The sequence below is a fragment of the Onychomys torridus genome, chromosome 14 (assembly GCF_903995425.1).
Source record: "Onychomys torridus chromosome 14, mOncTor1.1, whole genome shotgun sequence".
Taxonomy (NCBI): Eukaryota; Metazoa; Chordata; class Mammalia; order Rodentia; family Cricetidae; genus Onychomys; species Onychomys torridus.
Window position 1 is genome coordinate 53,571,127 of NC_050456.1, and position 14,094 is coordinate 53,585,220.

General features: G+C 41.4%; 1 protein-coding gene across 4 annotated transcripts in view; it reads left to right on the plus strand.

The window, feature by feature from the left end:
- Ylpm1 (YLP motif containing 1) overlaps nucleotides 1-14,094 on the plus strand; it is a 67,642-nt gene that overhangs the window by 31,927 nt on the left and 21,621 nt on the right. For 3 of the 4 annotated variants that reach the window (XM_036206464.1, XM_036206462.1, XM_036206463.1), the window contains exons 5-11: nucleotides 158-2,236; nucleotides 4,875-4,992; nucleotides 9,550-9,970; nucleotides 10,787-10,879; nucleotides 11,369-11,558; nucleotides 12,386-12,504; nucleotides 13,736-13,890. In XM_036206464.1, coding sequence (XP_036062357.1) covers nucleotides 158-2,236; nucleotides 4,875-4,992; nucleotides 9,550-9,970; nucleotides 10,787-10,879; nucleotides 11,369-11,558; nucleotides 12,386-12,504; nucleotides 13,736-13,890 — 3,175 coding nt within the window. The remainder of the gene's footprint in view (nucleotides 1-157; nucleotides 2,237-4,874; nucleotides 4,993-9,549; nucleotides 9,971-10,786; nucleotides 10,880-11,368; nucleotides 11,559-12,385; nucleotides 12,505-13,735; nucleotides 13,891-14,094) is intronic. The other variant, XM_036206465.1, reaches the window with a different exon arrangement.

Here is a 14,094-nt window from a genome sequence, read left to right on the forward strand (position 1 = left end):
TAACGTTCCGGTTTCTGATAGGTGACATGGGGTTTGCTAATGACTGAGGTCACTGTTATAAACAAATCTGAGGCAAGAGTGCCTTAAATAATCTTACATGGAGAATTTTCTTTTCCTGCTTTACTGTCTTGAGTAATATCTTTTGTTTTACTTGTAGATTTGATGGTCCTCGAAGATTTGAGGATTTAGGGTCAAGGTGTGAAGGACCGAGACCCAAAGGGCCTCGTTTTGAAGGAAATCGCCCCGATGGGCCAAGACCCAGATATGAAAGTCACCCAGCAGAGGGCACTAAAAGCAAATGGGGAAGGATCCCCCGGGGTCCAGCATCTCAATTTTATATAATTCCCAATACATCCCTAAGCCCTGGACAGAGTGGATCACAGTGGAAAGGCCCCAAAGCAACTGTTGGACAGCAGCATCAGCAGCAACCTAAGTCACAAGCTGAACCTCTTTCAGGAAACAAAGAGCCATTAGCAGACACAAGTAGTAACCAGCAGAAGACTTTTAAAATGCAATCAGCTGCATTTCCCACTGCTGCAGATGTCAAGGACACCAAGGCGGCTCAGTCAAATGAGAATCTAAGCGACTCTCAGCAGGAGCCACCTAAAGGCCAAGTCGCGAAAGGGCCCGTAGAGCCCTCTAATTGGAACCAGAATTCTCAAAGTATGGAGACTGAAACGGACAAAGCCCAAGGCGTTACTAAGCCTGTATTCTTTGCAAATAAACCTGTACCTACTCTAGCTACCTTTTCCTTCAAACTAGAGAACATTGAGGGAGGAGGAGCAGCAGCAGGAGCAGCAGCCGCGGCGGCTGCAGATAATGACTTCCAACCTCTGGGTGTTGGTTTGCCCCACTCAGAGAACAACCAGGAAAAAGGTCTGCCTCAGCCGGACAGCAGAGAAAATAGATTAGAAGGCAAAGGCGGCAGCTCATCTTACAGAGGTCCTGGGCAAAACAGAGTGGAAGTTACACGGGATAAAGGACTAGTAAACAGAGGCCGTGGCCAGACAATTAGTCAGGGCCCAGGGCTGGTCAAGCAAGAAGACTTCCATGATAAGATGATGGGTAGAAGAGAGGACAGTCACGAGAAAATGAGCAGAGGAGAAGGCAGTCGGGACAGGGTGTTGGTGAGACCAGGAAGCAGTCGGAATAAAGTACCAGGTGGTCCACAAGACAGCCAGGACAGTAGAGCAGGCAGCCGAGAAAGGGGGCCACCTCGCAGGGCTGGCAGTCAGGAGAGAGGACCTCCTCGAAGGGCTGGAAGTAGAGAGAGGGTACCCCCCCGGAGAGCTGGGAGCAGGGAGAGGGGACCACCTCGGGGCTCAGGCAGTCGAGAAAGGGGACTAGGGAGGCCGGATTTTGGTCACGATAGAGTTCCATTCAGGCCGGAACCAGGAGATAGTGGGGAGAAAATGTATCCTTATCACCGAGATGAGTCTCCAAGAGCTCCGTGGAACCATGGAGAAGAGAGAGGACATGAAGAGTTCCCATTCGATGGTAGAAATGCTCCAATTGAGCGAAAAAGACTTGATGACTGGGATAGAGAGAAATACTGGAGAGAGTGTGAACGTGATTATCAAGATGATCCACTAGATCCCTACAGCAGAGAGGACAGACGAGGCCCTTGGTGGGATGATTGGGAAAGAGATCAGGATCTGGATGAGGGTTATGGTAGGGAAATGGACAGGGACTTAGACAGAGACGTGGATCGGATTAGAAGACCTGTGGATCTATATGACAGAAGTGTGGATAATGAGTGGGACGCAGATTATGGGAGACCACTGGATGAACAAGAATCACAGTTCCGTGAACGGGATATTCCATCTCTTCCACCTTTACCACCCCTCCCACCTCTTCCGCCTTTGGATAGATACCAGGATGATAGATGGAGAGAAGAAAGAAATCGAGACCATGGGTATGACCGAGAGTTCCGGGATAGGGGTGAGTTGAGGATTCGAGAGTATCCAGAAAGAGGAGATACATGGCGGGAAAAGAGAGATTATGTTCCTGACAGAATGGACTGGGAAAGAGAACGGTTGTCAGACAGATGGTACCCGTCTGATGTGGATAGACATTCCCCCATGGCGGAACACATGCCATCCTCACATCATTCCTCTGAAATGATGGGGTCCGATGCAAATTTAGACTCTGACCAAGGCCTTGGAGGGGTAATGGTTCTCAGTCAGAGGCAGCACGAGATCATTTTGAAAGCTGCACAAGAATTGAAAATGCTTCGGTAAGTGCACTCCTTAAGATCGTTTCTTCTAGTTCAAACAGATTTGCATAGTATCTTTTTTTTTTATGAAGCGTTTTTAATGGTACTCTTTTTACACCTTATTTCTTATCACATAGTTTGAATTTATATTTCTGGTTATTCAGTGCTGTTTGGGGCTTAGGATGGTTATTTGGAAACTGTGTTAATTATACAATATGCTCTAGGATATGCAAATTGATTGCTGTTCTTGGCCTTGTAGATGTGTTGCTGGCATGTCTTGAGTGTGCATGTTTCAAGTGTTAGATCCCAACCTCTCAGGACTCTGGGTTTCACAGGACTCGCATATTCAGCCTTTATTGTTTTCAGTAGGCAGTTCACTCTTTGGCATTGGATCTGACAGGCTTCATAGTCCCTCGTTTTTGATGCGATGGTGGAAGGTACTTTATTTTTCTCTGCTGGTGTTAAGGATGCTCTACCTGGGAGTGTCTGCAGATTTCTCTGAGTACTGATTCTTTGTTTGGGGCATGTTAATCTTTCATTTTATCTGGAAGCAGGTATTCCTTCCTGTATTTTCATTGTGAAGTTGGATTTTTTTTCTAAACCTATAATCAACTGTGTGGGTGTTACAATGTTCTTCATATAATTGTGATAGTAAGGTTTTTTGGTTTTGTTTTGTTTTATTCCAAACAGGTTTTTGAGAAAATAAGTGGTAAAGTTTTGATAGATTCTGATATGTGTTTCATCTTTCAATTCTGGTCTACATTGGCGGGTTATACTAATTGAACTTGTAACTAAAATATTAGTACTAGAAAAGTGTGATACCAGACATAACTAGGTAAAAATGAAAGACAGGGTTCCAGGTAGCACAATGGTTTCTTTGGTCTATAGAAGAGTCTGAGGCAGTCCTTTTTTCTAGGTTACTCATGAACAGGATGTAAGGCTTGCTCTAGAACATTGAGCTACTTGCTTCTAAATTGTGGGCACTTTTAATTCATACCTACTCTGTGCTGGGCACTGCGCTGATCCGCCCATCTTAAATAACTTATCTGTCTAAAGGCTTGTAGAAAAATATTATCATTCTCATTTCACAAATAACACTAAGACTTGCTGAAAATTCACTTGGCTATTAAATGCAGACCCAGAATTTGAACTCTGACTCTAAAATCTTACGTTTTCATGGTGAACAAAAACTGATTGTTGATTGGTTACTAAACTTCCAGTTTCTTCCCTTTCCTTACTTAAAATTACTTTTCCGTGCACTGTTGCTTTGCGTAGAATTTGCCGGATGAAAGGTGCCGCTTAGTCTCCTTTTTCCTTGGACCTCTTCCTAGGCAGCAAAACCTAGTCTAAACATGTGGAGCAATGGATAACAGTAATTGTAGTTGAGAATACATAGGGTATGGTACGCCTTTATAAAGACAAGGAATACTGTAAACAATATTTACAGGAGCCAGTAACAAGTCTTATGTCCATCTTGTCCATTTGAGTGACAAAATTGTATATGAAGATATATTGTAAAATTTCTGGAGAGGTTGTAGTAGGCACTGTAAATGTAGAAGATGAGGATTAATCTTTTTGAATAACAGATATTTTTCCTAAGACCGTAGACTGGTGAATGTTCTCACCATCTAAAGTGGATAGCAAACTAAATGCTCTTAAGAGTCTGGCAAGTAGGACTGGAGAGATGGCTTAGTAGTTAAGAGTACTGACTTCCCTTCCAGAGGAGTGAGGTTCCATTCCCAGCACCCCTCGCGGCAACTAACACCCGCCTGTAGCTCCAGTTCCAAGGGGATCCAACGCCCTCTTCTGGCCCCCATGGGCACTGCATGTGCATGCAGGCAAAACACTCATACACAAAATAAAAATAAATAATGTAAAAAAAAATTTTTAAAGAGACAAGTAACAAAAATGAACGACAGTGGACCAGGAGGAACTCTGGAGTGCGGTGAGGATTTTGATGAACTGCTTCATCACACGTGGTCAGCCATGGCTCCACATAGCTAGTTGTTGACTTGGGAGAATGTAGGTCTGATATTAATCAAAACTCTTTAAAAACTCAATTTCTATGTGAAATATTTCCTTTGTAAATAATGATGGCTAATTCTGGTTTTACAAGCTGATGTGAGAGGCAAGTGTGGTGGTGCATACCTGTAATCCCAGCGCATGCGGGAGTGAAGGCAGAGAATTGGGAGTTCAGAGTGATTTGACCAGTTGGAGCCCAGCCTGGAGGCCATGAGACTTTCACACCTCCATCTCCCGGCAAAACAAGCCTCCTACAGACCCTAGAAAAGCGTTTCTAGACTATATTTTACTCACAGCCTGTTTTGTAACTCTTGAAGTAATGAAAAAAATAGCAAGAGAAAATTTAGGATTGGTTAAAGGAGAAACATGATGGCTAGGCACTATACTGTGGAGGCAGGTTGTAAAGACTGTCTTTGAAGATCATTGATAATTTATGATTGTAAGTCTCAGAGGACTGATGGGTTAGTTGTGTAAAAAGCAAGAAATTATTACCACAGAGGTGCAGTGTGGGCTCTGCACAGAGTTTTAGGATAAAGTTTTTGCTGTTTTTCTTGTATTTTTAAAAATTTGGTTTTAATCATAGTTGTTTAGGGATGTAATATGCTTTAAGTACAATGGCAATTTTGTTTGTTTACAGAGAACAGAAAGAACAGCTTCAAAAGTTGAAAGACTTTGGGTCTGAGCCACAGATGGCTGACCATCCACCACCCCAGGACTCAAGACTACAGAATGCATCAAGACCTGGGATATACCCGGTATGGGGAGAATGTGTTGTGTGCTTAGAAAATGAAATGGTTTTTACTGTGTATTTATATGATGTTACATTTTAAAAATTACAATAAGCATAAATTTCCATTGTAAAAACAAATTTTGGAAAAGGAAAGTTTTGAACATCTTTCACGGTAGTTAGACACTTGCAAGAATCTCTCCTTTCCCTGGACTTTGGAAAAATAGATGGAGCACACCTGAACTATGTCGCTTCCTGTTCACTGGATTCAGTCCTCAGTACTGCACTCTCCCCTACCCCACGGTTTTAAAGAACAAGGGTTTGCTGGCAGGGTAGTACTTGCTGCCAAGCTAATAACCTGAGTTTGATGGTAGGACTTTCCTAATACTTGTGTGTGTTACACAGTGTATCTGCACTTGTGGGGGTAGTGCTTCCTGTCTATGTGCACATAGGGAGACCAGATATCAACCTGACTTACCTTCCTCTGTCTTGCTGGATTGTCTGGGTAGCCAGCCCTCCGAATCTGCCTGCCTTCACTTCCCCAGCACTATAGTTATTGTATGCTTACACTGCTGTGCCCACTTTTTACATGAGTGGTCTAGAATCTGAACTCAGGGCCTTCTGCTTGCACAGCAAGTGCTTTACCCACCCCTCCCCTACCTGATCTATTAATTTCAGATAGTCCCATGTCTCATCTAGGTAGGACTAGATGGGAACTCTAGTGCTCCTTTTCCATTTAGATGAGAGGAGGTCTCTCATATTATAGCTTGGCACACAGCCAGTGCCCTTCAAACAATAGCAAGAGAAAGTGGAGTGAGCCAGTTATGGTGGGTGGTACATGCCTTTAATTCTAGCACTTGGGAGGCAGACATCTATGAGTTCCACCAGGATAGTCTCCACTATGTAGCCTGAGAACCTGTCTCAAAGAAAAAAGTTGAGTGATTAAACTCTACTGCTTTATTTGGATTTTTTTTCTTACATTGTTATTTTTAACTTGGTGATGAACTATTTTTTAAAATTACATTTACTTATCTGTTTTGTGTGGGGGTCATGCCATAGTGCCCATGGGAAAATCAGAAGATAGCGTTTTAAAGTCAGTTCTTCTACCTTGTGGATCCCCAGGGATCAGATTCAGATTATTGGCAACAGGTACCATCTTGCCAGGCCTTCTACTTTAAAACTGAGGGTTTGGAGGAGAGTGTGATACTGAGGACTGAATCCAGTGTGTTGCTCCCAGAGTGTTACTCAGGTAGGCAGGTGATCTACCACTGAGCTAATTCTCCAGCCCTTACTCCTTTTTAAATCACTGTTGTTGTTAGATGTGTTTCGTGTATGTATGAATGCCTGCAGGTATGTATTTATACCATGAGCTTGCTTGGTACCCATGAAGGTCAGAAGAGGGCTTCAGATACCCTGGGACTGGAGGTAAAGATTCAGATGGTTGTGAGCCTCCGTGTGAGTGCTGGGAATCAAACTTGGTCCTCTGTAAAAAGAAATAACAGATGCTCATAACCACTGAGCACACCCAGTCCCACTATTTAACAACTGTATTAAAATAATAAATTTCCATCACATCAAAAAAGTTCTCTCATACTCTTGTATTTGGAGCAGTGCCTACCCTCTACTCCACATTAGGCAGTATTACCATGTATTAAGCCAAACAGACATTTCATTTAAAAGACTTATTTATAGGTGTGAGTGTATATCTGTCTGTGTTGAAGTTTATGTACATGCTGTGGGTGCCTTCAGAGCCCAGAAAATGCTGTCAGATACTTGGAAGCTAGAGTTGAAGGCAGTTGTGAGCCTGATGGTGAGTGCTACATACATAACCAGTCTTCTCATAACAGTAGCAAGCTTACAGTTATGAAGTAGCAATGAAATAATGTTATGGTTGGGGGTCACCACAGCATGAGGAACTGTATTAAAGGTGCAGCATTAGGAAGGGTGAGAACCACAGCGCTAATTATAGATCCATTTGTTCATCTGACAAAAAGCTTTCCCATACTGCTATACGTTATTGTTTTGATGCACAGTAATTTATTCAACTGTTTCATTTATGCTGGTTATTTTCTTGTTTTCTTTCTTTCTTTTTTTTTTTTTTTTGAGACAGGGTTTCTCTATGTGGTTTTTGCGCCCATCTATGCTGGTTATTTTCTTTTAGTCTTTCACTATTATTAATGCAACTTTAATGAATTTCTTTGTATCATGGTTTTTTTTTTTTTGAATATTTTAAATTCCTAAAGTGGGAAACTTAAGTCAAAAGTAAGACTTTCTCAGCTGGCTGGTGGTGGCTCATGCCTTTAATTCTAGCACTTAGGAGGCAGAGGCAGGCAGATCTCTGTGAGTTCTAGGCCAGCCTGGTCTACAGAGTGAGTTCCAGGTCAGCCAGCACTATACAGAGAAACCCTGTCTTGGGGGAAAAAAAGAAGACATTCTCTCTGCTCAAATAATGCTGCTTTTTAAGTCTACCTGCCAGACATAGCCAGAGACAATTATTCTCATATTTGTTAATAAAATAAGTATTGACCTAACAAATAAATAATAAAGATATTTAAAACTTATTCTTAATACATTCAAACAACTCTCTTATATAGTTGTATAACATCTGTACCATAGCCATTATACATTTTTAAGATTTTTTTTAAATGTATGTGCCTGTCTGTGTGAATGTGTGTCACGTGTTTGTGGGTGCTCTAGAGCAGAAGAGAGCTTTCATTGGATCCCCTGAAACTGAAGTTATAGATGGTTGTGAGCCGCCCAATGTGGGTGCTGAGAACTAAATTCAGGTCCTCTGGAAGAGCAGTGAGTGCTCTTAATTCCTGAGCCATCTCTCCAGCCTCCTTGTACACATTGTTGGTAACTAGTAACATTAATATTTTTTCAAGCTGCTAGGTGGTGGTGGCACACGCCTATAATCCCAACACTTGGGAGGCAGAGGCAGGTGGATCTCAGAGTTCAAGGCAAGCCAGGGTTACACATAGAACCCTTGTCTTGAAATCCCCTCCCAAATTTTTCCCATGTTAATTAATATTAGTAAAGTCCGTTTTTACTCAAAAGCCCCAATTTTATTTATTTTTAAAATATGTGTCTTTTTCTTAAGATATATTTATTTTTAAATTTACAAGTATGAGTGTTTGCATTTATGTTAATGTACCACTTATGTGCTTCATGCTCACAGAGGCCAGGAAAGGATGATAGAGCCTCTGGAACTGAAGACAGATGGTGGTGAGCTACCATGTCTGAGTCTTCTAGAAGAGCAAACAGTGCTTTTTATTAGGAATGACATTTCTGTTTTTCCTTTTCTGTGGCCTGTCTTCATTTTCCTGCTGGTGTTTAGTGTATGTGTGCACACATGGGTACACGTGTGTACGTATGTATGGAAACCACTGGTCAACCTCAGTTATTGTTCCTTAAACTGTGTATTTGTTTTTATTTTTTTTTATTTTTTGGTTTTTCGAGACAGGGTTTCCCTGTGTAGCTTTGCGCCTTTCCTGGAACTCACTTGGTAGCTAGCCCAGGCTAGCCTCGAACTCACAGAGATCCGCCTGCCTCTGCTTCTCGAATGCTGGGATTACAAGCGTGTGCCACCACTGCCCGGCTGTGTATTTGTTTTTTAGATGGTGGATATCTCGCAGACCTGGGGCTCACATTAGACTAGGACTCCTGGTCAGGGAAGCTCCAGGGTCTGCCTTCCCCAGCTGTACCACCATTTCCAATTTAAAAAAAAAAGATTTATTGATTTTTATTTTATGTTTGTAAATATTTTGTTTGCATATGTACCACATGGATGCTCTCAAAAGTCAGAAGGTACCAGGTCCCTTAGAACTGGAGTCATAGGTGGTTGTAAGCCACCATGTGAATGCTGGGAACTGAACTCAGGTACTCTGCAAGAGTAGGAAGTGCTCTTAACTACTGAACCATCCTTCTAATCCTTGCCCACATTTTTATGTGAGTTCTGTTATTTGAACTCAGGTCCTCATATTGTATAGTAGGCATTTTACTGGCAGAGTTATCTCCCCATCTCCTGCTGATATCTTATTTAAAAAAAATTTTTTTGAGATGGAGTTTCAGCATGTAGTCTTGGCTCGTCTGGAACTTGCTATGCAGACTAGGTCAGCTTTGAACTCACAGAGATCTTCCTTCAAATGTTGGGTTTAAAGGCATATACCACCAGGCCCTGGGAGTGTGTATGTGTGTGTGTGTGTGTGTGTGTGTGTGTGTATACACATGCACACATATGCACTCATTTTGAATTACGTATATGTGTGAGGTAGATATGTGCATGTAGGTGCCCACAGAGACCATTGTTCTTAGGTCCTCCTAGAGCTGGTGTTACAGATGGTTCACTCAGCGTGGGTACAGAGAAATGAACTTGTGTCCTCTGCAAGAGCAGTGAGTGATTTTAACCACTGAGCCATCTCCCCAGTGCCTACTAGTGTCTTTAAAAACACAAAAGCTTTATTTACATTTTTAATATATCTTGTAAATAATTTTTGAATTGATCGAGAACTAGATTTTAATTTTCACTCATCTGTGACAATGTATGTGGTGACTAGCTTCCTAAGTTGTTTGCTTTCTTCTCTAGCCTCCAGGAGCCTATAGACCACGCCCTCCTATGAGTAAGCCACCAGGGTCAGTTGTAAGACCCTCTGCTCCACCAGCAAGATCATCTGTTCCTATGACTAGGCCACCTGTGCCAATACCACCACCGCCTCCTCCGCCTCCACCACCACCTCCTCCTCCCCCAGTTATAAAGCGAAAAACTTCATCTATGAAACAGGAACGCTGGGATGAAGATTCTTTCTATGGGCTCTGGGATACAAATGTTGATCAAGGACTGAATTCAGAATTTAAGTCAGACACTGTAACAATTCAGTCTGCTCCGGTATTACCACCCCCACCTGTTCATTCTTCCATTCCCCCTCCTGGCCCAATGCCGATGGGTATGCCACCAATGTCCAAACCACCACCAGTGCAGCATACAGTTGACTATGGCCATGGCCGAGGTGAGTGATGATGGTGAAATATGGCTGGGTTCTATAGGAATTGTTTGCTGGTGCTGTTAAGTTTGGTTTTGTAAGACAGGATCTCTTAGCCAAGGCTGATTTTAAATTCACTGTGTAGCAGAGGATTTCTGCCCTAGTTAGGGTATTATTGCTGTGATGAAACATCATGACCAAAAATCAAGTTGGAAAAGAAAGGGTTTATTTGGCTTACACTTCCACATTGTAATCTATCATGGAAGGAAGCCAGGACAGGAACTCAAACAGGGCAGGAACCTGAAGTTAGGAGCTGATGCAGAGGCAATGGAGGGGGTGCTGCTTACTGGCTTGCTCTTCATGGCTTGTTCAACCTGCTTTCTTATAGAACCCAGGACCACCCACCCAATGATGGCCCCACCCACAATAGGATTGGCTCTTCCCCATCAATCACTATTAAGAAAATGCCTTGCAGCTGGATCTTACGGAGGCATTTTCTCATCGGAGGATCCCTTTTTCCTGATGACTCTAGTTTGTGTCAAGTTGATGTAAACTAGCCCAGACAGTGACCTTAAACTCCTGTTCCTAACCTCCCAAGTTCGGGTATTAGAGTATATACCACTGCACCTGGCAGGAAGTGGTTTTCTGGAGAAGGGATTATAAGTTTTTTTTGTCACTATCTTGCTGGCCCTGGAACTTACGTAGTTCATAATCACTGCAAGTTCTAGATCCTCCTGCCTCAGCCTCCTAAGTGCTGGGATTATAGGTCTGTACTACCACGCCAGACTTCTACAGAAATTATTAACCTGAGGTTTGGTTTTCATCCCTGGTTTTCTTTGCCAGACATGCCTACTAATAAAGTTGAACAGATACCATATGGAGAAAGAATAACTCTACGCCCAGATCCATTACCTGAAAGGTCAACTTTTGATGCAGGTAGGATTCCCAGAGAGAAAAGTAATTTTAAGCTTAACTTTGAGGCCTAATTATTACAAGATTTTCCTCCTTAGCAAGATCAGGCTTTCCCAAAGAACAGTCAGATTGCAACCCACAGAACCAGGGAGGCTATATAGCAGGGGGGACCCTAGATGACTGTGGCTTATAATAAGTTTTGGTTTTACTCAATTACTGGGCAAGCCTCAATCAAACATTTCACTATTAGGATAAGAATTTATACTGTATCAAGCTGATAATAGATAGATAAATAAATAAATAAATAAATAAGTAAATAAGTAAATAAGTAAATAAATAAATAAATGGTGGAAAATTTTTTTTAAAAAGGAAAAAAAAAGATTAGGCTTTCCTTTAACATCACTAAAAGGTTCTTAAATTTAAGACATTGATTTTTACTATTTCTGAAGTTAAAGTTGTACTTCTTGTTTTAGTTCTGAAAACACTTGTTCTTACTCTGTACTGTTTTTATAGAGCATGCAGTCCAGCGTGATCGTTGTGATAGAGAAAGAGATCGTGAACCTTATTTTGACCGTCAAAGTAATACAGCAGATCATCGAGATTTTAAAAGGGACCGGGAGACACATCGAGATAGAGACCGGGATCGTGTTCTTGACTATGAGCGGGATCGATTTGACAGAGAGCGCAGACCCCGAGATGACAGGTATAGTGTAAAAAATGCCTTTCTATGTATGTAAAATATCTTGTGTAAATTCAGCAAAAGCCAGGTTGTTGGTTTTTTGTTGTTTTTTATATATATATATATATATATATATATATATTAGATAGGGTCTCTCTATTACATAGAGAAACCCAAAGTTCCTTTCCTGGAACTTTGCTTTGAAGACTATGCTGGCTTCAAGCTCACAGAGAAGCACTTGCCCTCTGTTTCTTTCTCTCTCTCTCTCTCTCTCTCTCTCTCTCTCTCTGTCTCTCTCTCTCTCTCTCTCTCTGTCTCTCTCTCTCTCTTCTTCTCTCTCTCTCTCTCTCTGTGTCTCTCTCTGTCTCTCTCTCTCTCTGTCTCTGTCTCTCTGTCTCTCTGTCTCTGTCTCTTCTCTCTCTGTATTTTTGTTGTTGTTTTGGGTTTTTTTTTTTTGTTTTTTGTTTTGTTTGTTTGTTTGTTACACGGGGTTTCTCTGTATAGCTTTGGAGACTTTCCTGGAACTCACTCTGTAGCCCAGGCTTGCCTTGAACTCATAGAGATCCACTTGCCTCTGCCTCCCGAGTACTGGGATTAAAGGCGTGTGCTACCAGGACCAGCATAATATTATTGATAAAATGCAGCAAGTACTTAATTTTTAGGCAGGCAATTTAATTTTACAACTCTTGAGCTTTTTAGGTAGATATGAGTGAAAAGGCAAGTTTAAAATTTAAATATTGACTATGGAATAAGTGCCATAGAGACAATGGGCAGATAATGATGTTGTGTTACAAAGGAGAGACTTTCCAAATATTTATATATTCACCAAAGACTCTTGTAACACCCTGTAGGAATCAGTCATATCGAGACAAAAAAGACCATTCTTCATCCAGAAGAGGAGGATTTGATAGGCCATCGTATGACCGGAAGTCTGATAGGCCACCCTATGAAGGCCCATCCATGTTTGGAGGTAGAGTGATGCCTTACTAACAACAACTATGTTGAAAATACAAACAAATAGAAGGTGGTTTTCATTGTAGCTGTGAATTTAAACATTCATAATAAACTGTACTTGAGATTTCTTAAGAGATGGTAACATTATTATAAAAAATAGTAATGTAATTAATGAAATAAAATTTAATTTTAAACTTTATACTATTAAAGGAGTTTTGCAAAACAGAAACAACCCTTTAGAATCCTACCACACAGCATAGTGTAACTTCAATTTTATATATTTCTCTCATTTTCACCTTTTACAATTATTATTTCATTTTTTATGTGTATGGGTGCTTTTCCTGCATGTGTGTCTGTGTACTATATGCATGCCGGGACCCAGGGGGCCCCTGGAAGGGAGTTAGAGATTGTTGGGAGCCACTCTGTTGCTACTGGAATTGAACCTTGGTCTCTGAAGCGCAGCCAATGCTCTTAAGTGCTAAATCACCACTCTAGCCTCATTCTCTCTTCATACTTATCATGAAATTATAATCAAGAATAAAGCCAGGGGTGTTCTTGTGTGCTTTTGGGTTTTTTTTTTTTTTTTTTTTTTTTTTTTTTTTTTTTTTTTTTGGCTGTGCTAGTTATCAAATCCAAAGCCTCACACATGCTGGGCAAGTGCTAAGTTGAGTCCCCACTCCTACGTAAAGTTGTCTTTATTGTATTTCTTCTATTTAATAACTGCATCATATACATTTTCCCATATTCAGACCTCTTAGTGGCTCCATGCTGTTCCATGGAATTGATAAAGTATAAGGCACCTACTGTTAGACATTGATTTTGGTCTTATCTCCTCATCACCATGAGCACTTAAACTAGAAACTCTCATCTGTTCTCAGGAATAAGCTTTCCTAAGCAGTGACTCTTGCTCTTAAACTATAAAGTGAAAGTCAGAGAACTTGTACAGGATTGGTTGTGCTTGGGTTATCTAGCAAAATATTTACTCCTCTATGTCCTGTTGCTGAATGTTTTCCTATATTTAAGATGAATAACAGTGGATTCAGTATTTTACAGAACAATCTGTTTTCCCAAAATATGCCGGTCTTTTCGTTTTCCCAATTGCAGGAGATTTGTGTATTAATTAAATTTAAAAGTGACCCTCACCTCATTAGACCTGATCTGAATTTTAATTAGGTTGGGAACAGAAAGTTACTATCTTCCACAATACTTACTGTGTAAATAATGTTATTCGACTGCTGGAACTCTAGGAGAGCGAAGAACTTACCCAGAGGAACGAATGCCCCTTCCAGCTCCTTCCCTGGGCCACCAGCCACCTCCAGCTCCACGGGTTGAGAAGAAGCCTGAGTCCAAGAATGTGGATGACATTCTGAAACCACCAGGCCGGGAGAGCAGGCCTGAAAGAGTGAGTCCAATTATTGCATCACTGTTGACTTCAGAGAAGTGTATCTGCTTGAAGTACAGCCGCAGACAAGATGGTAAACTACTGTATCATTCAAACAACAACCATAGGACATACAGGATAGCTATAGATTGAGAGTAGGCAGAGAGGGCTGGAGAGATGGCTCAGCAGTTAGGAGCACTTGGTGATCTTGCACAGGACCTGGAT